The sequence below is a fragment of the Danio rerio genome, chromosome 2 (genome assembly GCF_049306965.1).
Source record: "Danio rerio strain Tuebingen ecotype United States chromosome 2, GRCz12tu, whole genome shotgun sequence".
NCBI lineage: Eukaryota > Metazoa > Chordata > Actinopteri > Cypriniformes > Danionidae > Danio > Danio rerio.
This window is the reverse complement of record NC_133177.1, coordinates 34,831,161-34,856,550: the sequence shown is the minus strand read 5'-3', so window position 1 is coordinate 34,856,550 and position 25,390 is coordinate 34,831,161. Positions and strand designations below refer to the sequence as shown.

Below are 25,390 nucleotides of genomic sequence, written 5' to 3'. Positions count from 1 at the left end.
AATATGTTTTATGTGTTTGTTTGTTTGTGTAATAAAACCTTTTTTTTTTTATTAAGTATTGAGATTGGCTACAAAAATGACAGTGTATAACTTGAAAGCATGTGTGATTTCATACATAGAAGTAAAATTTAAAAGATTTAAGTGAACAAATCTGAATTATTTCAAAAGCCTGTATTCAATTATTCCATAGTTTAAAAAATCTTGTCATCGTTCCCTCTCTGGGATCTCATCATTTAACTCTTTATAGGACACTCAGTGAAATATTGAATGGGCAAACCTGGAGTATTAATGGAGGTTATTACAAGACTTACAAAATGTTATGACAAACAAAATTATGACTAGTGTCAATGAATAATTGTGTTATATGGTTATTCACCTGATAAAGGGTTAAGAAGACTTTAAAAGTTTATAAAGGAAGGGAAAACCATTGTTTGTCACTAGGCAGAGTTCAACCAGAAGAGCAATTCAACAACCACGATTATTCCTCGCCTCAACACATTTAAGAAACAATAAATGTAACAATTGAATGTCTTACAGTGGATGGTGCTGTTGAGCTATTTTGATGATTTATTTCAGCATTAGGGCTCTTTAAAATTTAAGAAAAATAACATAATAAATTCCCTTGTTTGGTAAAAATCTGTTGTTAAATGTTTTTTATGAAACAAAAAATTGATACAAAATAAAATTAGAGACATGAGGATAATGTAAAGAAAAACCTTTTGTATATGTGACTATAATTTAAAGTAATTTGGCATTTAGTTAATGTACATAAAAAAGTTTTTGAAAAGGTTTTAAGGCAATTTGATTTCAGGAAATGACATCACAACCAATCCCGAGGTACAAAAGCAGCATGAAAACTGACTGAAAGATGTCACTGACGCAAATTCACCTTATTCACAGAGATGAAAGATGTTTTTCTACATTTATGTCATCCTTTTTTTAGAGATTCCTGGTAAGTGGCATATAATAATAAACAATTATAACAAAATTATATTAATTTAAATGTATTGTAATTTGCTTTAAAGCAGCTGCTGTGGGAGCGAAACTGGATCAAGGTTCAAAGGCTTTGGTTAAAGCAGCGGGTAAAACTGTGTATCTGCCCTGCAAAGTGACTGGTCTGGAGTCTTCTAATTATGTCCATTGGTACCAAGTAAAAGATGGTAAAGCCCCATCAAGACTACTCTATATCAGCATAGATGGTGCTGTTGTTCGTGATGATAAAAATCCTCAAACAAATGACTTCACAGTGGACAAAACAAGGCTTTATGACCTAAAACTGAGTGACACTCAGAGCAAACATGCTGCCGTTTACTTCTGCGCCTCCTGGGAGTACGACTCAAGAACAGGACACAGTGAGAAGATTTATTTACACCCTCTACAAGAACTAGCACATCTAATTACTGCATTACATATAAGAAACCTTTATTTATCATATTCTTTGTTTGATTCAATAATACACAGAGTAGATGGATGATTAGATCTAAACTAAATGCACTTATGTCTGTTATTCATAAAACATGTCACTTTCATTTATGCTGAGAATATTTATGCCTATTTATACATTTTTTTAATCATATTTTTATAGGGTTTGTAATTTTCATTTTAATGACAAACTCAAAATAGAACTTGTCCCTGTAGTTATTGTGATTTTACAATATCTTTTATTTATCTTAAGTGTATAGCATATCTTATATTTGTGTTCATCTCAACAGTTGTGAAGATACATAAAAATATATGCCTATAACTGTTTGGATTCTGATGGAATTATGGGTATTTCTTTCTTTCTTTTTTTTTTTAAATAAAGGCATTTATATTATTTATGTGTTTTATGGGTTTGAATACGCATACACTAAAAATGAATTCCACATGTTTCATTCATGTTATGCCAACACAAATCGATTAAGTTAACACTCTTAACAAATTTATGTGGATTGAACTTAAATTAAGTTGTCTCAATGAAATCTCAAGAATTGTGTTGTTTTAGCTCATTTTAAATAAGTAGTTTAAATTAGCAAAAACACATTTTTTGTGTGTATAATATTCAGTTTGATGAACTTGCTCAAAATATTTACATTTTCAAGGTGTAACAAGTGTGGCAACTTCATACGCTTTTTCATATGCAGTTTGTTTATTAAGTCATTTGAAAGTTACAGAAGTTTACAATAAAGTTCCTTTCACCACAAGTGTTGCTGGACCTCTCTTCATTTTTGTTCAGCTATTTCATTCCATGATTTACTTTTGTCAAAGTTACAGAAGCAGAAACTACAATTAAGTCTTTAGTTTAAAACAAATTCATTAACGCAATACAATCACTGTATTTTATATTTAGGCTAAGGCACATAATACTTTTCCTCTCTACAATTTATCTCTGTGACCAATTCAGCATTTATACACTTCCTGACAAAAGTCTTGTCACCTATCCAAGTTTTAGGGATAATAAATAATAACTTGACTTTTAGTTGATTATTTGATATCAGAAGTGGCTTATATGAAAGGCAAAGGCCTCTCGATTACGCTTATTTTACCAAAATAAAATATAATCAAGCCTTAATTTTTAATTATTTAATTAGAACTGTAAGGTCTGACTTTGCTTAGACAAAAGTCTTGTCACTTAACATAAATAATGTACAGTATAGTATGTAAAGTCATGGTGCAGTGGAAAAATAAATAATATTATGTATGACTTATGTATATTATGTATTATTATGTGACATCCATACATCTCTTCATTTTCAATGCCTCCTTCATCGTACCCCAGACATGCTCAATAATGATCATGTCTGGGATGGCCAATCCTGGAGCAATCCTTCTTTGTTTTAAGAACTTACTATCCTGCTGAAATATTTGCCCTCTCCTGTGGTTAGTAAGATAATGGGCAGCACAAATGTCTTGATACCTCAGGCTGTTGATGTTGCCATCCATGGTTGTTCTTACAACTGGAATCAACGACAAGACTTTTGTCAGGTAGTGTATTTTTAAATAACACTTTGTCTTCCAAACTGTATCAAAATGTCATAATTCAATAGCCTACTTTTTGAACTGAATTTTACCTATAGCCTAACATCTTCACGTTTATATGACTCAAATGCAGATGTCACTTTAGCAAAGAGCTGTTTACTCAAGACATGTAATTGGGTATATGCACATGTGGTGTTTTTTCTCCTAACAATAAATTCCAGTCAAAATTTTATGTGACAATTTTAAATTTCATAAAGTTCCTTTTATAGCATTGATGTTGTATTGTAATTAAAATATAATCAGTTTAATAGACTTAAGCATTAATTTAGTTGATTAAGTGTACAACAAGGACCACCAGGAGCAACAGGCAAGCTCTAAAGCTCCATTGAAAATACTGTGGTAAAATAACTTTCATATTTTAAGGACATGTCACAAAACAATGGAATTGAATGCCATGCTTCTTGTACAGTCTGAGACCCATTTTATTTTATATATCAATCAGGCAGTGAAGATCATTGATTTGTAAAGAAAACAGACCTTAAACGTGGCGATTTTGTAATGGCATACAGTTCACCAGAAGCGATTGAACTGGGTTACTGAAAATTAAAAGTTCTTCTTCATATACTCTAAAATATAAACTACACTTGAAATGTTACTGAACCCATTAGTTTATCTTCCCTAAATAATCTTCATCACCTGATGACATCAAGCAAAAAGAGGAAACCACAAGGCATCATTACCTTCTGATTGGCTGCAGTCTTCAAAACTCTTCAAACTCCTGACAGACAGATGTAGACATGGCAGCGTCTGGAATAATAACGTTTGCTTTGTTAGTAGCCCTAGCCTTAATAGGTGAGATTTCAGCATTTCATTACAATTAGCGGACTATTGTCAGTTTGGGATATGGAGATTTAGCGTAGGCCTACCTCAAGGTTTCAATTCAAAATGATTTGTCAGCTATCCTATAATATTTTATCAAAACATTTTTTGTAGTGTATGCATACTTGTGATTTACAGTCATACATACAGGTCGCACTGTTTTATTGATGTATTGCTTTATACAGATTTCAACTGACTTTTACTGTTGCTCTGGATCCTCCTCAAGCATGTGTAACTGAGTTAATGAACTTCAGTGAATTTGTTTTGATTAACGTTAATTGTCAGAAATGCAGCTGAAGCATATGTATTGCACAAGATAAATGCTTAAATTATTGTTTTAGACATTCAGTAATTGCATTTTATTTTCTCATTGATTTTAGATCTTTTAAATGGACAAACTACACATGCTAAAGTTGTGTTTAAGGCCAAAACTAGAACTGCTATTATCAAATGGACCGTGGAATCGTCTCTTCTGTCCAACGCTCTCCACTTGTACAAAGGTACATCACAGAAAGGTTTAGAAAGGATCATGCATTTCGATGGTGGAGCAAAAAGAGGCACAGCAATCGTACCAAAATATTCTGGATTGGTGAGTGATAAGCAAGTGACTCTGACTATCTCAAAACTGGAGCCCAGTGATGAAGGAACATATTTCTATGCGCAGTGGGATTCTAACAACAGCACAGTGATAACTGTAAGAGGAAATCATTACAAAAACCCAGAGTAATCATCAACGAGGTTTGATTTGGAGCAACAGCAAGGGGGAGACATTGAATCTTTTATTTGATTTCCTATAACTGTGGGTGTGTTAGAAGAACAACATTGGTTTCATTGTGCAAAAATCTTCCACTTAATAAGATAGCAGCCCATTAAGAACGCCAAAAGAGCGGGATTCAACTTATTGATCATACTTTTGCTTTTATCTTTCAATTTTTGATGCAATGACCAAATCAGCCATGAGTCATAATTTAGCCAAGCAGGTGAACACCTGTAGGCACAATTACAGATATCACTATGAATAAGTGTCAAAAATACAAAGTGTTAATAGACAAATAGACATAGTTTTCTTTTTAAATAGCACAAAGATCATGTAAACACTTTATCTTAACACTTCTTTTTATGGAGTTAACTTGTTAACAAAGGTTCGGCAGCAGAACCATGCCTCACTTTGTCTCCTTAACCAATCACCTACTCCCTAAAACCTAATTTAAGGCAGACTAGCCTTCTAGAACTGCTCTTCTCATTCTCTCGAACCCTCTCTGCCTCTATTTCCTCGCTTCCCATTAACAATCCTATAACCCTTTCCTCACTCTTAGGTTGTATCGGGGGGTCCAATCACTCTACCAAAATTTTACAGAGATGGTACCACCATCTCTGTAAGTTTCTGAGTTTCTGCGCATCATCGTAGGACACCTGATCAACCTACCTACCTGTTCACTGTTTATCCTCATACTTCTGTTCCCCTTCATCTCACTGCTACCTTACCCTTCCCTTTCATCCCATCCCATCCCTACTATAAAGTCTAGCTCAAAGTGTGGTGTGGTCCATGCTGGTGAAAACTAAATGAAATTTACTGAAAGCTTTTTAATTGAATTAAACATTTACTTTAGATAGCTTTTATAAATAAATAAATAAATAAATAAATAAACTATAAAACAGAACTAAATTTCAAAGCAAATTTGAAGCTAAAAGCAGGTAAATAGCCTGTGTGGTTATACACTTTAAATACAATTGCTAAAAACAAAGAAAAGACAATTAAAAAAAAATTATGTTCAAAAAACTACACACACACAGGACCAATGGCAGGCCCTTTTTTAGGATACTCAATTTATGGCATTCAATTAATGCATATTTTAAAAAGGGTAAAGCCTTGATTGAGCCAATATAACTAACATTTCCTACTTCATATAAATTTATGAAGAGAGCAAAATACATCCCAGGAGGTACGTTTTTTTTGCAGTTTTTGTTTTCGCAAATCCACCAGAGGTGGCTGTGTACGCTTCTTCAGATCTTAAATTTTCCTGAGTGCCATTCACGCCTGCTGTTCTCAAGTAAATTTACCAGAGGCCGCTGACAACTAACTGACTGACCAACTGACCAAAGCACCTACCCTCCTCTTCTCCTTGCCTAAATCCAACCTATAGTGTTTTAAAACACTGGTTGACCCATCCACCCACTTCTCTAAACCCAACCGTAGTGTTTTGAGAAGCAATCTATATGATTTATCTCCATAAATGTACATAGGGCTACGTTTTCAGAATGAGAATATGTTACACAAATAAAGTGTGCAGGTCAACTAAAATGCCCTCATTTATAAACTTATATATAAAAAGTTTATCTGTGCTGTGAACTGTATCTCAGGAAATTACATCAGCAAACTGTATTTGCATGTCAAGGCAGTGCACAAAAGTGAATCAGCAATACTCCAAATGTATTTTCACCTACAGAATAGTTGAATAATGTTTGCATACATTTATATTGTTCTCCTTGCTGAGATCCCAGGTAAGTAAAGAAGCCTTGAAGACTTTATTCAAAGAACCATTTATGAAATAATATCATAATAATAATTTATGGCTAATCTAAGCAGCCGTTCTGGGAGTGACTTTGAATCAAGGTCAAAAGGCTTTGAGCAAAGCAGCGGGCAAAACATTATACTTGCCCTGTAAAGTGGCAGGTTTGCAGTCATGGAATTATATCCACTGGTACCAAATGAGAGACGGTGAAGCCCCATCGAGACTGCTTTATATCAATGAAGGTGGTGCTGTCACTTACGATACCAACAATCCTCAGGCAAATGACTTCACAGTGGACAGAAGAAAGCTTTATGACCTAAAACTGGGTGATGCTCAGCAAAAACACACTGCAGTTTACTTCTGCGCCTACTGGGACACAAGCAGCCACACTGAGAATATCTACTCACATCCTGTACAAAAACTATACTGGTAATTGTAATTATAATATATTTAACAATTAAATTATAACTTTTTGTTTAAGTTTTTCATTAAGAATTAAGTTGTAGGCTATACTGCAGTTATGGGTCTGTTTGGATCTAAACTGTAATGGGGTATTATGCACACTGACTTTTAATTTCAGCCAGCCAGCCTTAGCACTTCCGGTGAACTGGCTTTCCATTATAAAATCGCCACGTTTAAGATCTGATTTTCTTTTTTAAATCTGTGATCTTCGCTGCCTGATAGATATACATTATAAAGTGGGACTCAAACCAGACAAGAAGCACTGCATGAAATTCAATTTCTCCCGTCATGACTGTAAAATATTTTACCCCAGTATTTTTAAAGGAGTTTCTGCGCTAGCTGCCTGACCTTGACGCTGCTAGCAGTTACACTGTCTTTCATTTTGTTTTATGCTTAAAAATAAATTAATGCTTAAGTCTATTTAACTGATTGTATTGTAACTGCATTACAACATCGATGCTGTAAAAGAAAACTTATGAAATTTAAAGTAGTCACATTAAGCTTTCATGGGAAATTTATCATTGGCTGAAAAACACTAGCTGTGCAAATAACCCATTGCCTTTGTGTTTATCGATATGAATAAACAGAGTGCAGGCCTATCTCATACGTGTGTGTAATTCAACAGTTTGGTGATATTATTATGCATTTATGTTTATTTATTGTATTGGTTTGGAATTTTCAGTTTAAAGAGAGCCTTGCTTGAAATATCACTTGTGATGAAAATATATTCTGTTCTTATGCGATGAAAATTAGAAAATGTCAAACGGTTTACTGTACCAGAAGAGCTGCACGATTCCTCTTCATGTTTGACTGGATGTTTATTTCATAAACCATGCAAGTGGATAACATTGTGTCAGTTCAGTCAGGGCTAATGGCGTATTGGTTACGTCGACACATGCACTCCAGTGCTCATGGTGACACAAGTTAAATTCCTGCCTCAAGGTCCTATGCTGATTCTTCCCCTCTTTCTGTCCTCCAAACCTTCCTGTCAATACTCTAACAATCCCCAGAGATCTAAACTTCAACATTCACATTAACTACAAGTCCTGTCATGCAACACACACACACACACCTGCTCGAAGTCTAAATTGATTACACTCACAAAGTTAATGCTGCTCAAGTACTGATTACACAACACATATACAGCTCACTTTGAGACAGTCTTGTTATACTGAATTGTGAACGTTATGATGCGGTTTCCTTGCCTTGCCTTCCGTCTTTGAACCTTGCTTTGTTTTGTTTGTTTACCTCATATGCTGCCTGCCTTTTGACTATTCACCTGTGTATTGACCACGACTCTGGATTGCCCGTATACATCTGTTTGCTCCTGTGTTGACTGTTGCTTGCCTGACCATTCTTTGTAAATAAATCTGCGTTTAGATGCACTCTGTTGTCAGTGTCCTACTTCACATTACAAATACTCTCTACTACTGTGCTTTCCAATAAAGATGAAAACCCCAAAAAAAAATTATAAAAAAAAAATCAGTTCTACTTTATAGGCATTGCAGTATTCAACAAATGTTTTAATTCTAAAATCATTGAAATAATAAAGTTTTTATTTATTTCTATTTATTGTAATATTTTTTTTTTTACAAAACACTGAGTCTGGCATTTTTTTATCTCATTCAAATGTATACTGTTTACTATTTTAACAGTAAAAACACACTCTAGGTAAGCTATACTGTGCCATTTTTTTTTTTTTTATCTAAATTTTACTCAACACTGACCTGCTTTTTTATTTAAACAAGTCCCTTTAGAGGAACTAAAAGCTGTTTGCCAATTATTAAGTTTAAGTTGTGTGAAAAACAATGCCATAGTGATGACGAGAAGAAATGTGTAAAGAGGAAACCACAGGGCTGTTTTCATTAGCTGTTCATAACTCTTCAAACTTGCATCTTGGTCGACAGATGCAGCATGGCAGTGTCTGGAATTATAACATTTGGGTTGTTAGTAGTTGTAGGTGAGATTTGTTAACATTTTTGCTAAAAAGTAATTTCCTTTTATTGTTGTTAATTTTTTTGTTAATTTTGCGTTATTTTTGCTTTATCTGATGAATTTCACTTAGCACAATAATTTAAAAACAAAAATAAACACATCTTATGTATTACATTTTAATATTATTTATTAAAAATTTGATCATTTGTTTATTATTTATTATAAACACAGCTTACTTATTATAAATTCATTTGATTCCAATTTCAGATTAACTGCTGTTCTTGGGTAACTTTTAATAAATTAAACGTTTAAAATATAAGCTTTAAATATGGTTAATTTCAGATAGACTAATTGATATGTGTTCGCAAGTTTTAATTGTTTCTCTTTTGGTTTTAGGTTGTGTAAATGGACAAAATATTATTCATAGGAAACCTCTGGTAATCAGAACACTGGGTAAAACTGCTCTAATCAAATGCCAAGTGGATGCATCGACGCTTCAGTCCAATGCTTTGCACTGGTACAAAGCGAGTAAAGGGGGAGCTTTCCAGCGATTAATGTATTACGAGGCTAAAACCACATCAGCCAAAAATGATGCCGATGTGAGCCGTAGATATTCTGGGTCGCTGGATCGCGGGGAAGTGACTTTGACTATCTCAACGCTGACGACAGATGATGAAGGAACATTTTACTGCGCGCTCTGGAGTGGAAAGCACAGTGCTTACTGTCAGAGGAAACCATTACAAAAACCCTTCATTAGCAGTTGGCACAACAGCAGAAGCAGACAGCTTTAATCTTGTTATTGTTGTTAGATTAAAACGCTATTTTAAATGTTACAAAAATGTGTCTTAATATAAATAAATATAGTATTTACTATGCTGGAACCCACAATCTACCACAATAAAAATAAAATAATGTTGCTGTTTTTTAAATGTTATTTATTGTTATTTCCTCTTTGGTATATCGAGGTCATAGTTATAAATCTTTTAAAATGCATTTCATGTTTACAGATTTGCCATAAACCTAAATTTATACATTCATTTTTACACCTAATTTAGCATACATTCCCATATCAAAATTTCTCTGGCCCACACAATCAGCTTTTGCTTGGCCCACATGCAGCAGTGAATTATGGTACATGACTGGACCAAGTCTTGATGCCAGACATTGACTAAACATGGACCATGTCTGGCCCAAGTCTCAGCCAAGTTAATAACCCATAACTGGGCCTGAACTGGACCAGATATGTTGACGCATCACAACTGCAATGAAATTGATAAACCTATGAAGCATTGCTCTTTTTTTCTCGAAGCAATCTGTTTGGTAAAATTTTATTTTTTATTCAAAAATATTAGAAATGTATTTTAAATGGTCAAGAAATTGTCAAGATAGGCCAAACTTACATGGCCCATCAATTATTAACATCTGGGCCAAACACTACATTTTACCTTTGGTCAAAGTATTGTGTGCCGCCTTAAAGACGGTACCACCTCTGTCAAACTGGCCATGTTTGGTTCACATGTTGTATACCAGTGCCGGATGAATGCCTGCTGTGCCAGCTTTATGCCAAATTGGGCCAGAATTCTTTGCTACTTATAATACACTCAATAGTCATATATTTATAATTCATCTGCTCTATTGCTACAATCAGCAAATTTAAATCAATCTAAGCACTTGACTGAACAGAAATATGAGTTCTGCAAAAAGTGTGAAAATATTAGTGTATATAAGCCATAGCAAATTTTCTCTAGCCCAGCTCTGGCCCACACAATCAGCTTTTGCTTGGTATACATGCTGCAGTGAATTACGGTACATGACTAGACCAAGTTTGGCTTCAAAAATGGACCATATCTAGGCCAAGTCTTTTTTTAACCAATAAGTGGGACTGAACTGGGCCGGATAGGTTGGTGTGTCCCGACTGCAATAAAATTGATAAACCCATGAAGCATTCCGCTTTAGCTGCATTATGGGCATGTTTTTTTCTCAAAGCAACCTGATAAGTAGAATATAGTTTTATTACTCAAAAGTAATTTAAATGTATTTTAAAAGTTGGTCAAGACGGGCCAAACTCATGTGGCCCACATATCTTTTTTAACATCTGGACCAAATACTACATTTGATATCTGGCCCATGTCTTGTGTGCCACCTTAAAGATGGTGCCACCTCTGCCAAACCCAGGTCATGATTGTCCCACATGCTTCAAGCGAAATCTAGGCCAGATTTCTTTGCTGGGAATATACAATAATAATACTGATAAATATTTTTAATAGGCTATAAAATCATAAGTCAATCAAGCTACACAATACACATGTGACAAGAATTGCTCAAAAATACCATTTTCAGAAAAAAATGATGTTAGTGTATGTTGAAGGCCTTCCCTTAACCCATTTAGTCACAATTTTTGAGAATATGCATTTTACTAGACCTCTATAACACAAACTTTATGCCTCCTTTTGATTAAATTGGGTTTTATGCAGCATTGTCAGAACTGCACTATAATTCAGTTGTTTTAATGTGTTATACCTACTGTACCAGTCACTGTTGTAAGTATTAACATTTTCAACCTCTTACATTTTCAGGAGGATGTATGTTAACTGATCTGGTGATATGACTAATATATTTCAATTAAAACAATTTATTTTTCATTAAAAAGTTGAATTTCTTGGCCAAAGACTACAACACTTTTAGACCTTTTTGAAATAATAAAACACACACACACACACACACACACACACACACACACACACACAGTCACAATTGTAAGCAGTGGGACATAATAATAATAATAATAATAATAATTCCTTACATTTATATAGCGCTTTTCTGGGCACTCAAAGCGCTTTACACAGTGGGGGGAATCTCCTCATCTACCACCAGTGTGCAGCATCCACCTGGATGACGCGACGGCAGCCATTTTGCGCCAGACCGCACACCACACACCAGCTGATTGGTGGAGAGGAGACAGTGATGCAGCCAATTGAATATGGGGATGGTTAGGAGGCCAGGATGGACAAAGGCCAGTGGGCAGATTTGGCCAGGATGCCGGGGTTAAACCCCTACTCTTTTCGAAGGACATCCTGGGATTTTTAACGACCACAGAGAGTCGGGACCTCGGTTTAACGTCTCATCCGAAAGACGGTGGTTTAATACCATGTTTTCACCATCAAAATCATACACTTAAGTTTAAGCATACATTAAAAAGCATTAATTTTAAAATGTGATGACACAATTATGTGCTGTAATCTCCATTTCCATCTCAGGAAATGACATCAGCAAACTGCATTTGAATGCCATACAAAGCTGTTTACAAACGCAAAACAGAGCATGTCTTCTTCAGCTAGATAAATCATGTCTGTATTTCAGTATGTCCTCCTCCTCTCAGAGATCACATGTAGGTTTAATTAAACCCAATTAAATTATTAAATTAAACCATTAATAAAAACAGACATTTGTTTTGCTTAATCTAAGCAGCTGTTCTGGGAGTAACTTTAGAGTAATGTGTCGAGTAACTTTAAGGTCAGCAGGCTTTGGTCAAGGCAGAGGGCAAAACTTCATATCTCCCCTGCAATGTGACTGATCTACAATCCTGGAATTCTATCCATTGGTACCAAAAAAAAAAAAAAGATGGTAAAGCCCCATCTAGACTGCTCTATATGAGCTCAGCTGGCAGCTTTAATTTAGATTCCAACAATCCTCAAATGACTTTACAGTGGACAGAACCCAGCTCTATAACCTAAAACTGAGCAACACAAAGCCGATTCACGCTGCGCCTACTGGGACACATTTTCACATTTTGTGATTTATGTTTTTTTTTCTCATATATTTGTGCTTTGAATTACATTATGGGTCCTTGATCTATCCTCCAACTAACTAACTTTTGATGTTGAGAAAATGAAAAAAGTACTTTTATTGACATTAATATATTTATAAATTTACACGGTATAATAAACTACAAATACATTTTCTGTTCGGCTTCTCTGAATGAAAAATGTTTGTTAAATTTGTTAAATTTTCAAAACCAAAGTTGATTTCTACAGAACAGAGTTCAATATCCCATGATGCAACTTCTAACCTTAAACAGAAAAAAACGTGATTCACAAAATACCTGCAGCTTACACTGGAAATCTTTCATATGGTGGGGGTTTGCCTGGATTAACATCTGTGTTGATCCTGGAACATCATTTTTGTTCGAAAATGTAATCCAAACGTATTTCCTGAAGTTCACCACACATCCAGAGAAGAAATGTAACCATCTCAACCCCCCAAAACCCCTCTTTTAAGACGTTTGAAAAGTAATGGTAGCGTGAGTTTGTGTTTGACATGCAGATTTGCAACAGTGGATGGTGCTATTGAGCTGCAATAATGACTTTTTCAGCATTTAAACCGTACGGAATAACCACAATACATATAATAAATTGCATTTTACTATATTACTTGAAGATATGAACCCAGAAGGATATTAAAAAATATCTACCAGGTTTGGTATGAATCTGTTTTTACAATATATTTGGTATTCTGATTGCTGTTCAAGTAGGCCTACAAATCAAGCAAAGAGCGCAGATATTGTTGCTCCACCTACGGAAATGACCTCAGCAAGGTGTAACTAAAGATTATTGTAAAAAGATTTTTTGCATAATTGTGTAAAGAGCTTGCGGGAAACTCACTTCGTGAACATAACAGTATCATCATATATATATATATAACCGAATGAGCAATGTTCATAAACTTGTGCAGTGTTTTACTCTTTATAATCCATGGTAAGTGAACATAAAGGGAGATAAATTTGTCGAATATAATACAGTAGGTCAATCTGTTAATAAATCATAAATATGATTTAAAATTCTCATTTTAAACTTATTTCCTTTCAGGGGTGGAAGGTTTGAGTTTAATTCAATCTCAGAAGGTGTTTGTGAAGCTGACAGGTAAAACTGTGTCGTTCAAATGTGAAGTATTCGGATTAGGCTCTACAAATTTTGTCCACTGGTATCATAAAAAAGATGGTGAAACGCTTAAAAGACTACTATATATTAGCTACACTGGGACAGCTACAGGTGAAGCAGCAGACTATGTTTCTGAAAAGAATGGAAATTCCTATGGCATAAAGCTGAAAGAAATAAAGGAGGAACACGCTGGCATGTATTACTGTGCAGCCTGGGATGGCAGCCACAGTGAGAGAAAACGTTGACATCACTGACATAAACCAGACACTGCAAAATCATTACCAAAATCTAACAGGTACTAACCACATTTATTACACTTACGCGTCTGATGGATGCTTTCAGAGGAGAGCAACAAAACACTGCAGATTGCAAAAACACAGCAAAAACTGCTAAACAGGTTAAAGTGACAGTCCTGAAATGTAGTGGAAACAGCATATACAAGCCTTTTCTCACTGTCAGCAATTCATAGCGCAGTCCAAAAGAACAGCAAGTCGAATAATAACACTAAGGCTATTGATGCCAAGACGATTATTTTGTTGCTTTTATTGGGTTTTATGGAGGACAACAACATAGAAATAAATGAGCAAAAAAAACTAAACAAATGGAGAAGTGTTAGTTGGTAGGACAGCATTTTATATATTCAGAAGCTTTCATCACAATATATGATATTATCCCGATATTGACATATGTTGGATTAAATTTATTGTACATAAATGTTTTGTGTGGCAGCACAGTGGCTCAATGGTTAGCACTGTAACCTCACAGCAAGAAGGTCGCTGGTTCGAGTCCTGGCTGGATCAGTTGGCATTTCTGTGTGGAGTTTGCATGTTCTCCCTGTGTTCGCATGGGTTTCCTCTGGGTAACTCGGTCTGCCCCATGGTCCAAAGACATGCGTTATAGGTTAGTTGAATAAATTAAATTGGGCATAGTGTGTGTGTGTGAATGTGTTAGTGTATAGGTGTTTCCCAGTACTAGGTTGCAGCTGGAAGGGCATCCGCTGCATAAAACAAATGCCTAAATAGTTGGTTCATTCCGCTGTGGTGACCCCTGATAAATAAGGGACTAAGTCTAAGGAAAACGAATTAATGTTTAAACACATTCCAGGCGATAATAATAAGTATCACTTTATAATACGGTCTCATTACTAATGTTAGTTATGAGAGATGGTTTGCATAAAAATAATTTTATTTAGTTGAACAAACAAAAAGAAGGTGCTTTGAAGAAGGTTAGAAAAGGGTAGGCACTGACTTCCATAGTAGGACAAACAAATACTCTGGAAATCAACTGTTACCGTTTTCCAATTGTTTTTTTTTTTCTATATCATTTCTGTATCCTTTTAATACATTAACTAAGATCAACAGATCAAAAACTGCAAATTTCACAGAAGTTGGGGGTAATTTTTTGTTAAAAATATATATATATATTTATATATATATATAGCTCCATTCAAAAAAACAGTTATGAATTAACACTGCCTAAGATTACTAAAGTATTTTTTATCGTAAGGGTATTTTCATTAAATAATGTTAACAAATGGAGCCTCATTGTAAATTGTAAACAAACAGTAGGCTTATACAAAAAAAAAATCCTTCAACATCTCAGGCATGGGGCTGCATGGTGGCGCAGTGGGTAGCATGTTAGCCTCACAGCAAGAAGGTCGCTGTTTAGAGCCTCGGCTGGGTCAGTTGGCGTTTTATGTGTGGAGTTTGCATGTTCTCCCATGTGTTGGCGTGGGTTTCCTCCGTGTGCTTCGGTTTCCCCCACAAGTCCAAAGGTGTAAGTGGCTAAACTGTTCGTAGTGTATGTGTGTAAATAAGTGTGTATGGTTTCCCAGTGATGGGTTGCAGCTGGAAGGGTATCCGCTGTGTAAAACATATGCTGGATAAGTAGGCAGTTAATAATGCTGTGGCGACTCCAGATTAAATAAAGGGACTCAGCCGAAAAGAAAAGGATTGAATAAATCTCAGGCATGTTGTAGATCAAGGGTGTCAAAGTCAGTTCCTGGAGGGCAGCAGCTCTGCATAATTTAGTTCCAACCCTGCTTCAACACGCTTACCTGTAGGCTTCAAACAAGCCTGAAGGACTCAATGATCATGTGTGTTTAATTCGATTTGGAAATAAACTGTGCAGAGCTTCGGCCCTCCAAAACTGAGTTTGACACCTTTGACACCTGTGATGCAGATCAAGAAAATGTCTAAATATTATGTTTAAAACTAAACAGCCTATTACATCTTCAAGCATTTGGTATTAAAAACTACTGCAAATACATCAATCTGAATAACCAGGGCACTCTAAAAGTTTGAATAATAAACATTTATTTACAAAGTAGTGAAAGGGGTACAAAACTATAGCATGTATAAGAAATATGATCATGTCATTTGTAAGTTAAGGTATGAAAAAAAATGATAATAAAAAATTGAAACAGAAACTTTCCAGACCAAAGCAGAGGAAATATAAGCCATTATAGATTGAAAATTACATAGAACCTGCAGATATTCACTATATTCACACAAAAGACACTGAAGAGGATTCTGTACATTAACAAAGGGGATGGAATCAAATCATAAAACATGAAGCTAGTGTTTTTGAACCAAGCTGTATATATTAATGTGTTTACAACATCTTGTTAATGAATGCTTCACCATACTGCTAACTACAATCAACCAATAAATAAATACTGTAGTGTACTTTAATTTTTACTACAGTAAACTGTGGTTTATTGTAGTGTTATATGCATTATAGTTGCAGAAAACTAAAGCTTTGTATAATTTGTTTATATTACAATAGTTGTTGCATTACTATAACAAGGAGCAACTGCTAAATTACCACAACAGTTTAATTCAAGTACTATAGTATGGTTCAAAAACATTGTCATATTTTCTATAAATTATTATAGTATTTTTATATGGGCTGAAGGTCAGAATCATTTGAACGCACTTGAGCAATCAAAATGAGCAATAAAAAACAATAAAGTTTCTATTTTCACCTGGAATGTTACTATGACAAATTAGGCAGCATTAAGACGAGTATCTCACACTCTCAATAAATTACTGCAAAAGTGGAACTTTAAAGATAGTAACTTGTAGAGCGGAACATCAGACATCAAATAATGTCATCCACATTCAATTAAATGAATATTTTTAATACATAAAGTCTAGAGCAGTGATGTACTCAACTCTGTTCCTGGAGATCGACCTTCCTGCAAAGTTCAGCTCCAACCCTGATCAAACACACCTGAACCAATTAAATAGGACCTGAACAGCACTTGATAATTACAGTTAGGTGTGTTTGATATGGGTTGCAACTGAAATCTGCAGGGAGGTCGATCTCCAGGAACAGGGTTGGTCACACCTGATATAGAGTATGAAGCATATGCATGTAAATTAAATAATTCTTGACAGAATATTTTGCGTAGTATTGTTAGTCTACATTTAAGGTTTTACGTGCACTTAGTTAAAAAAGTAAAAACTAAAGAGTAAATTAAACAGGACACATTTCAATATACTGAGCGAAAAACAACTATGAACATATAGTTAAAGAAAATTCATTAAAATAATACTGGAGGACACAGTAAGCACATTGTCACATCTAAATAATGAACCACAACAGGAAACTGACTATGATAAACCTGCTGTCAGTCATCTGCTCTTCTTCATAAAGACAGAAGTTCTGCAGACGCTCTCTGCCAGCATGAGTCTTCAAATGCTCTTCTGCTTTTTCTTTCTTTTTAACTTTTATGCAGGTAACGCTTTCACCCACTCTCCAAATTTCCAAATACCAAATTCATTACATTTACATTGATGGGGCATACATATTTTGTTTGCAGTTGAAGGACAAGTGACGCTGCGACAGAAAATATCCTCAACCAAATCTCAGGACAAGACTGTTGTCATAGACTGTGATTACCCTTCAGACTGCCGCAGCTACATTCACTGGTACCAACTAAAAGGACAAACCTTAAAGAGAATATTATATGCACAAATTTCAGGAGGAGAACCAGCCAAAGATGCTGGCTTTGAGTTGTTTAAAATAGACCGTAAACAGTCAAATATTGCTCTGAAAATACCTGAACTGAAAACAGAGCATTCAGCAGTCTATTACTGTGCTTGTTGGGTCTCGGGCGGCACAGCAGTAAAAAATACAGAAACACTAAACAAAAACTTGACAGGGCTCCTTTCTTCATCAGAAACCACACATCTTTTTATACCGACATGAAAACATCTGCTAAACAGTGAACTAAATGTGGTGAATTGGATCAGCTAAATTGTCCGTAGTGTGTGTGAATGAACGTGTATGGCTGTTTCCCAATACTGGGGGGCATTTGCTGCGTAAAACATTTGCTGGAACAGTTGGCGGTTCATTTCGCTGTGACAACCTTTAAGACAGAGACCAAATTGAAGGGAAATGAATGTCTGAATATCACATTCGCTACAACTAGTGTTTGTTGATCTTTCGTAGAGAGAAAATAGGGATTTCAAATAGGTAATGAAAGAAGTTCTGATAAGGGTTTGTGGAACCGACAAATCTGCAGCTGCGAGTTAGAGTTCTTCAATAGTATCTGACTGTAGACTTAAATATGCAAACTGAGACACCATCTCAGATATGTAATCTTAGACACAATGCACTCAACAGAGCTAGTTATGTCAATGTAAGGGTTAGGGTTAGGGGCGGGATTAGGTGTGCATCTTAATTAGAATTGCATGTAGCTCAGCTTGCATCTGCACCCAGTCTGCAGCTTGACCCTTCTCGAGTGTTGCTATCATGTAAACATGGATCAAAATGACTTGATACAAAACACTGGTTTAATGTCTTACAATTAATTTATCTTTAATGTATAGAGCATGACATATATCACTGTAATCCCACTGGATTACTATTAAAAAAAGGTAAAAGAGTCAATTATAAAATAGGCATGTCAAGCAAATTTAAGAAAATGAAAAGTTAACTTTACAATTTAGTACAATACACAAGTTTAGCTTATTAGAAATGTAGGTCCCACTTTATATTAAGTGGCCTTAACTACTATGTACTTACATTAAAAAATAAATACAATGTACTTACTGTGTTTATAATGTATTTGAGAACACTTGTGGTGCTTTTGAGTTGGGATAGAGGTTGGGTTATGGACAAGTTTGGTGGCTTGGGTAGGTTTAAGGGTGGGTTAAGGTGTAAGGGATGGTCAACAGTGTATTTACAAATGTAATTACAAAAGTTAATTACAGATGTAATTACATAAATGTATTTAATCAAGCATAAGTACATAGTAAATACATGTATTTACACAATAAGTACATTGTAACAAACTATTGGATCCTGTGTAAGTACTTATTAGTTATGGCCACTTAATATAAAGTGGGACCGAAATGTAATTGTAGTACATATTCAGTATTATGTTAAACATTTCATTATTTTATGCAAATCAAACAACAAGATCATAAACTATCAGATTATCTCATTCTATATGTTATTTAAAAAGCCAAGGTCTATTTGTCTTTTTATAAAAGGGGTACAAACATACAGTTGAAATCAGAATTTTTAGTACTCCTGTTTAACAAAATGTTATTATGAGGTTTTGAGTTCATAAAATCAGAAAGGAAAACAATAAATCATTTTGTTTTGATAATCGCCAAGCTGGAAAAGCAGCATTCAGCGATGTATTACTGCTCTTGCTGGAACTGGAACACAGGCAGCACAGTAAATACAACTAAATGAAGCCCTGCACAAAAAACAGTTCAAGGTTTCCTGTCTTTATCAGAAACCACAAACGTTTCTCTTAATTTTTTTTTGTCACATTCCTTCCAGTGCACAGCGGAGCAGTGTAGGCAATAGTGGATGAGGGTCGATTTCAGATAAAGCTTATATTTGGGGGTTGAACATACCATTACCCCTCCCCCACACTAAACTCGAAACCTATCAGTAGTGGTGTAAAACTTTGGTAGGAGTAAAAATTCAGCACAGCACCCAAAACTGACTATATTATAAACCTGCTGTCAGTCATCTGCTCTTCTTCACCACAGAATGAAGCCAGATGCTCTGCAGATGCTCTCTGCCAGCATGAGCCTTCAAATGATCTTGTTTTTCTTTCTTTTATATAGAGGTATGTTTTTTACCCATGTTGAATAAGTGTGTACAATGTCACAAAAAGCAAATATAACAAACTTCATTCAATTTATTTGTGGTGCTTTTATATTTTGTTTTCAATAATGCTGAGTTTTCTTGCAGTTGATGGACAAGCGATGCTGCGACAGAAAATATCCTCAACCAAATCTCAGGACAAGACTGTTGTCATAGACTGTGATTACCCTTCAGACTGTTATAGGTACATCCACTGGTACCAACTAAAAGGACAAACCTTAAAGAGAATATTATATGCACAAATTTCAGGAGGAGAACCAGCCAGAGATGCTGGTTTTGAATTGTTTAAAATAGACCGTAAACAGTCAAATATTGCTCTGAAAATACCTGAACTGAAAACAGAGCATTCAGCAGTCTATTACTGTGCTTGTTGGGATAGATCAGCTGTCACAGCAGTTAAAAATACAGAAACACTGAACAAAAACTTGACAGGGCTCCTTTCCTCCTCAGAAACCACAAGATTTTTTTATTACTACACTGTGGCATAAAGGCTGACATAGACAGCCTCTGCCAAACACCAAAACAAATAGAATAAAGAATTCAGTCGTAATTCATTCCCACCAAAGAGTGCTTATAGATCCTCTTTATAAAAGAGAAAATCTAGAATTAAACACCAAACTTTTAGTAAAAAGTTGAATGGGCGGGTTGTCAGCTCAATCATATTTAGGGTTAATAATATATATATACACACACACACACACACACACACACACACACACACATTTTTGGCATTTTGGCACACTCTAAAATACAAATTCTGAGTGTAAAGCCAATGTTCACTCAACGGCTAAAAATACCCATAGTGCATTTTGAGTTCACGCACCATATAAGTTTTTTAGTCTGACCACAGGTAGCCAGTGGAATCGGGTCAGTTGCGGCTGACTCTTGTACAGACATCAGCTTGCCAGTAGTGAACAAGCGCTGGCGAAGTTTCTATTTGCTAGAATTGGGATGACTTTAGTTATGTATATCTGGCCTGATTGTAACTGGAAAATGGCAAATTTTACTGTATATGGTTCGACTATGGGCCACAACATTTTAGTGATCCAGGAAGATGGCAATCAAGGCATAATTCTATCAGTAAAACTATTATAATTGACTCATCCCTCACTTGTTCCATATATGTTTGCCTTTTTTGCTTTGTTGAACACTGTTAAACATTTATATTTTGAAGAAATCTGGAAACCTGGCTGTAAGCATTGACATCCAAAATAGGATAAACAAATACTATGACGGTCAATGGTTACAGTTGTTTCTTTAGTGTTCAACAGAATAAAGAAACTAGGAATTAAGAATTGAGGGCGAGTAAATAGTGAGTACATTTTCATTTTTGGGTGAACTATCCCTTTATCCACTTTTGCAGCCCCTACTGGCAGGAGTGTGATATGACACCGTGCAGAGAACTATTGCTGAATCTCTTCACAACACAGGTAAATTAATAGTGTTTTAGCACTTCAGTGGTGAAAATCAAAATTCATAGCACTTTTTACTTCCTTATATACTATGTTAAAAAATTATGCATGAAAATTATAAAATGATATACAAGAAGCAGGTACAGACTCTCTTTTACACAAGCCACATCTTTTTGTTCAGGAACATATGACTGTGGAGACAGGAAAATCTTTGGTTCGGGTACAAGACTTATTGTGACAGGTAAGAAGAAAAATTCACATGAATAATGTGCTTTGCCGATTTTACAAGTTATAACTTTCATTTATTAAAATGTATTATGTAATTCGTCTGGCAAAAAGGGCTCATCTTAAAGCTGTCCTAAAAAGATCCAAACAACTGCATCTTGCTTAATTAGTCCACTTGTTATTGTAAAACATGATAAATTAAGTCTTAATTCACATGAAAAAGCTCATCTTATTATGTGGAACACAAAATAAGATATTTTGAAAGTGATATTCTGTCTATACAATAAAATGTAAACTGATTTGGATCTCACTTGCTAAAAAAAATCTCAGATTACAAAAATATACAAAGAATTTGAGAATATAGGTCATGATATACATAAGACTGAAGTAGTGATGTTAAATATTTTGCGATCTGGGAAATGATAAAATGTTGAAATATATTAAATAAATAAATATTAAATAAAAAAAGAACTCATTTGGAGTGATACATTTCACGTATCTGCCCTGTTTTCTGTTTATTTCTTCTTGTTTCCCTTGAACAGAACAATCTTCAAAATATTGCTTGTAAATCATGTTTTAAATGATAATAATATAATAATATTAATACAATATTAATATTAATTATGTGTGAACTGAACCTTTAAAAAAAGCATTGGAACTTAGGAACCATCTAAGTACTTTTATTGCAAAAATAATATCTACTATATCCTATATCAATAGAACAGAAATTTTTCTGCCCATTCATCTTACTGATTGCTTGAAAAAGCCTATACATTCAACTTTTTACTAAAAGTTTGGTGTTTAATTCTAGATTTTCTCTTTTATAAAGAGGATCAATAAGCACTCTTTGGTGGGAATGAATTAGGACCGTAATCAAGTCTATTTGTTTTAGTGTTTGGCAGAGGCTGTCTATGTCAACCTTCATACCACAGTGTAGTAATAAAAGAAACAACATCAATTATTTATCATGCATGTGGAATCTACATTGTTAAGAATTATTTGTAATAGACCTAATCTGAGTGGGCAGCTACTACATCAAACGATTTGGATCTGGAACACGTCTGATAGTAACCGGTAGGAAATAATATAATTTTATTACTTATGAGTGGAACACAAAGAAAGATGCATGAAAATAATGAAATTAAAAAAGGTTTCAGTGTTGTTTTGGATCCCAGTGACATTTCAACTGAAAAAAAAAATCTGTTCTGTTCCTCAGAAAGACAGAAAAATGGCACAGGTTTGAACAAATGTGAGTGTATTAAGTGAATTGTCCTTTTAAAATTGTGTTAATCCTCAATTATCTATTGTACAAATCGATTTTACATTATTCAGAAGTATTTGTAATAGACTTTATCTGAGTGGGCTGGATCAAAAGATTTGGATCTGGAACACGGCTGATAGTAACTGGTAAGAAATATTATATGAAATTCCCAAAATTCATAATGGTGTAATTTCCAAGTGATGACTTCTCTATTTTGTGGGACGCAAAAGAAGACAGTTTGTTAGATTTTGATATTCGAAAAGAAGAACTGTTGAAATATTTGTACAAATATCTTCTATGTTTGTTATACAAGTTTGGAGAGTGAATTTTGGGTGAACTACATCTTTGAAGTAATGCAGACCATCAGAAGGATTGGTCTGAATTAATTATCAGACTAATAGATTTTTAATTATTCAGAGGTATTTGTAATATATTCAATCTGAGTGGGCGACTGGATCAAAAGATTTGGATCTGGAACACGCCTGATAGTAACCGGTAGGAAATAATATAATAATGTCTTTAAAATCATAATTTACGATGCAATAACATTTTGGTCAAAGCAAAATTAAAAATGGTTTGCTAGATAAAGAAAAATAGTTTTGCATATTTTTAAAATTACTGGGGGTCCAATGTTGTTTTTCACAAATTGTACATTCAATTTTAAACCAAGTTACTTGTGGAATTTATCTGGCAACAGTTTTTTTTAAGTAAGCTATCCTTAAAGATCTAAGCAATTCCATCCTGCTAAATTAATGCACTTGATAATATAATAAAGTATAAAATAAGTTGTAGTTTACATACATGTAAAAGGTCTATCATGATTTACTCACTTGGATATTATTATATACAGTTTCAAATGTGGAATTTAACATCAGATATTTTTATGATGCTATGTCCATATATAATGAAATTCAGAAGGATTCAGTGTAAGTTTGAGCAGTTTCAAAATGTTCTTTGTGATCCTCAGAAAAATAGAAAGCCCTTTTTTGCATTGACCCTCAGGTGCCATGTTATGTGACAAGCAAGGTTTTTCATAATTTAGAAAATTTCTGTTTTTGTGAATTAATATGAGCAGAATGAAAGAAGATATATTGCTAGATACATATAAAGATACAGATAAAAATTTTCATGTAGTGTAATTTAAAGATGTTTAGTACTGTTTGGATTCATAGTGACTTCCACGCTGAAAAACATGATTCAGATTTGCTAAATATTTTTAAGGTAAGTGGTTGCAAACAATTTACATGGGCTGAATTTAAACAGACAAATTAAATATAGTAATGTTCAACTTAATTTGTTTAAATTCAGCTTAGAAATTGCTTGCAGCCATTTGCAATGAACAATTTCTTTCAGTGCACATTGAAAGACAAAAACAGATGAATAATATATTTTTAAAATTGTTTTTACAAAAATATAGCCACCCAGGCTTAGATCAAATTAATATATATATATATATATATATATATATATATATATATATATATATATATATATATATATATATATATATATATATATATATATATATATATATATATTTTTTTTTTTTTTTTTTTTTTTTTGGATAAACTGCAGCTTTAAATTTAAGTCATAAGAAAATGTGATCTAAATCCATTGTAAGTTTTGCTTTATTCAGAAGTATTTGCAACAGACTTAATCTGAGTGGGCAACCTTATCAAAAGATTCGGATCTGGAACGCGCCTTATAGTAACCGGTAGGAAATAATCTAATTGTTTCTTCAAATTCATATGATTATAATTTTCAATTCAAGACTTTCGTCTGTGGAACACACAGAAAAAGATGTTTAGATGCAAAAACCTGAGTGCAATCTGACATTTTTATCTAAAATGAGCATTTTTCTCAGGCTGTTGTGTGTAGTTTCAGTAACTTTACTCTTAGTGCAAAAATATGTTATTTTCATTGCCTTTAAAGTAAAATAACTGAACATAAAAATAAGAGGCTCAGGAAAAACACAAATTTTGGAGGGAAATTTCAGGAATTTAGAGGATTTTGCATCTAAACTCTTCACTATTTTGTTGGACAGAGATAAAATGTATATCATAAGTTATGAAATTCATAGGGGTTCAGTGTTGTTTAGAATCCAAATGACTTTTACTGAACAATTTTTAAAATATGCATTCCCCAGAAAGAAAAAAAAAGCTGTTTGAAACAACATGAGAGTGAAATATGTTTGAAGTCTCTATTTTAAATAGTGTAGACCTTCAGGAATGGTTTTCTTGATCAATTACATATCATGCAAGTTAGCTTAACATTATGCAGAAGAATTTGTAATTGAATTAATCTGAGTGGTCTACAACTACGATATCAAAAGATTTGGATCTGGAACACGGCTGATAGTAACCGGTAGGAAAAAAAACATCATCATTTCTTCATCAATTGACAAAGCTAAAAATGTGTTTTCCATATAGTGACATTTAAAGGGGTTCAGTGTTGTTTCATTTCATACCAAATATGTGTAAAATTCAACTCACAATGAAGAAATTCTAGTACACTTGTAATGTACACATGTAATGTTGATTTATTAGTGCGCTGGTTAATACAAAACATGCTAAATAACATGGTAAATGTCATCATTTAATCACTAAATAAATTCCAAACTTGTTCTATTTTCATTAATCAACCACAAAATATATTATTTTGTTTTATCCATGT

At 34.1% G+C, this 25,390-nt stretch overlaps 1 gene segment (V, D, J or C); it reads left to right on the top strand.

Moving 5' to 3' along the window:
• The first annotated feature begins 884 nt into the window (after positions 1–884).
• Positions 885–25,390, top strand: part of trgv2 (T cell receptor gamma variable 2) — a 29,802-nt gene continuing 5,296 nt past the window's right edge. The window contains 3 exon segments of the V gene segment in view: positions 885–952; positions 1,026–1,352; positions 25,025–25,081. Coding sequence covers positions 910–952; positions 1,026–1,352; positions 25,025–25,081 — 427 coding nt within the window.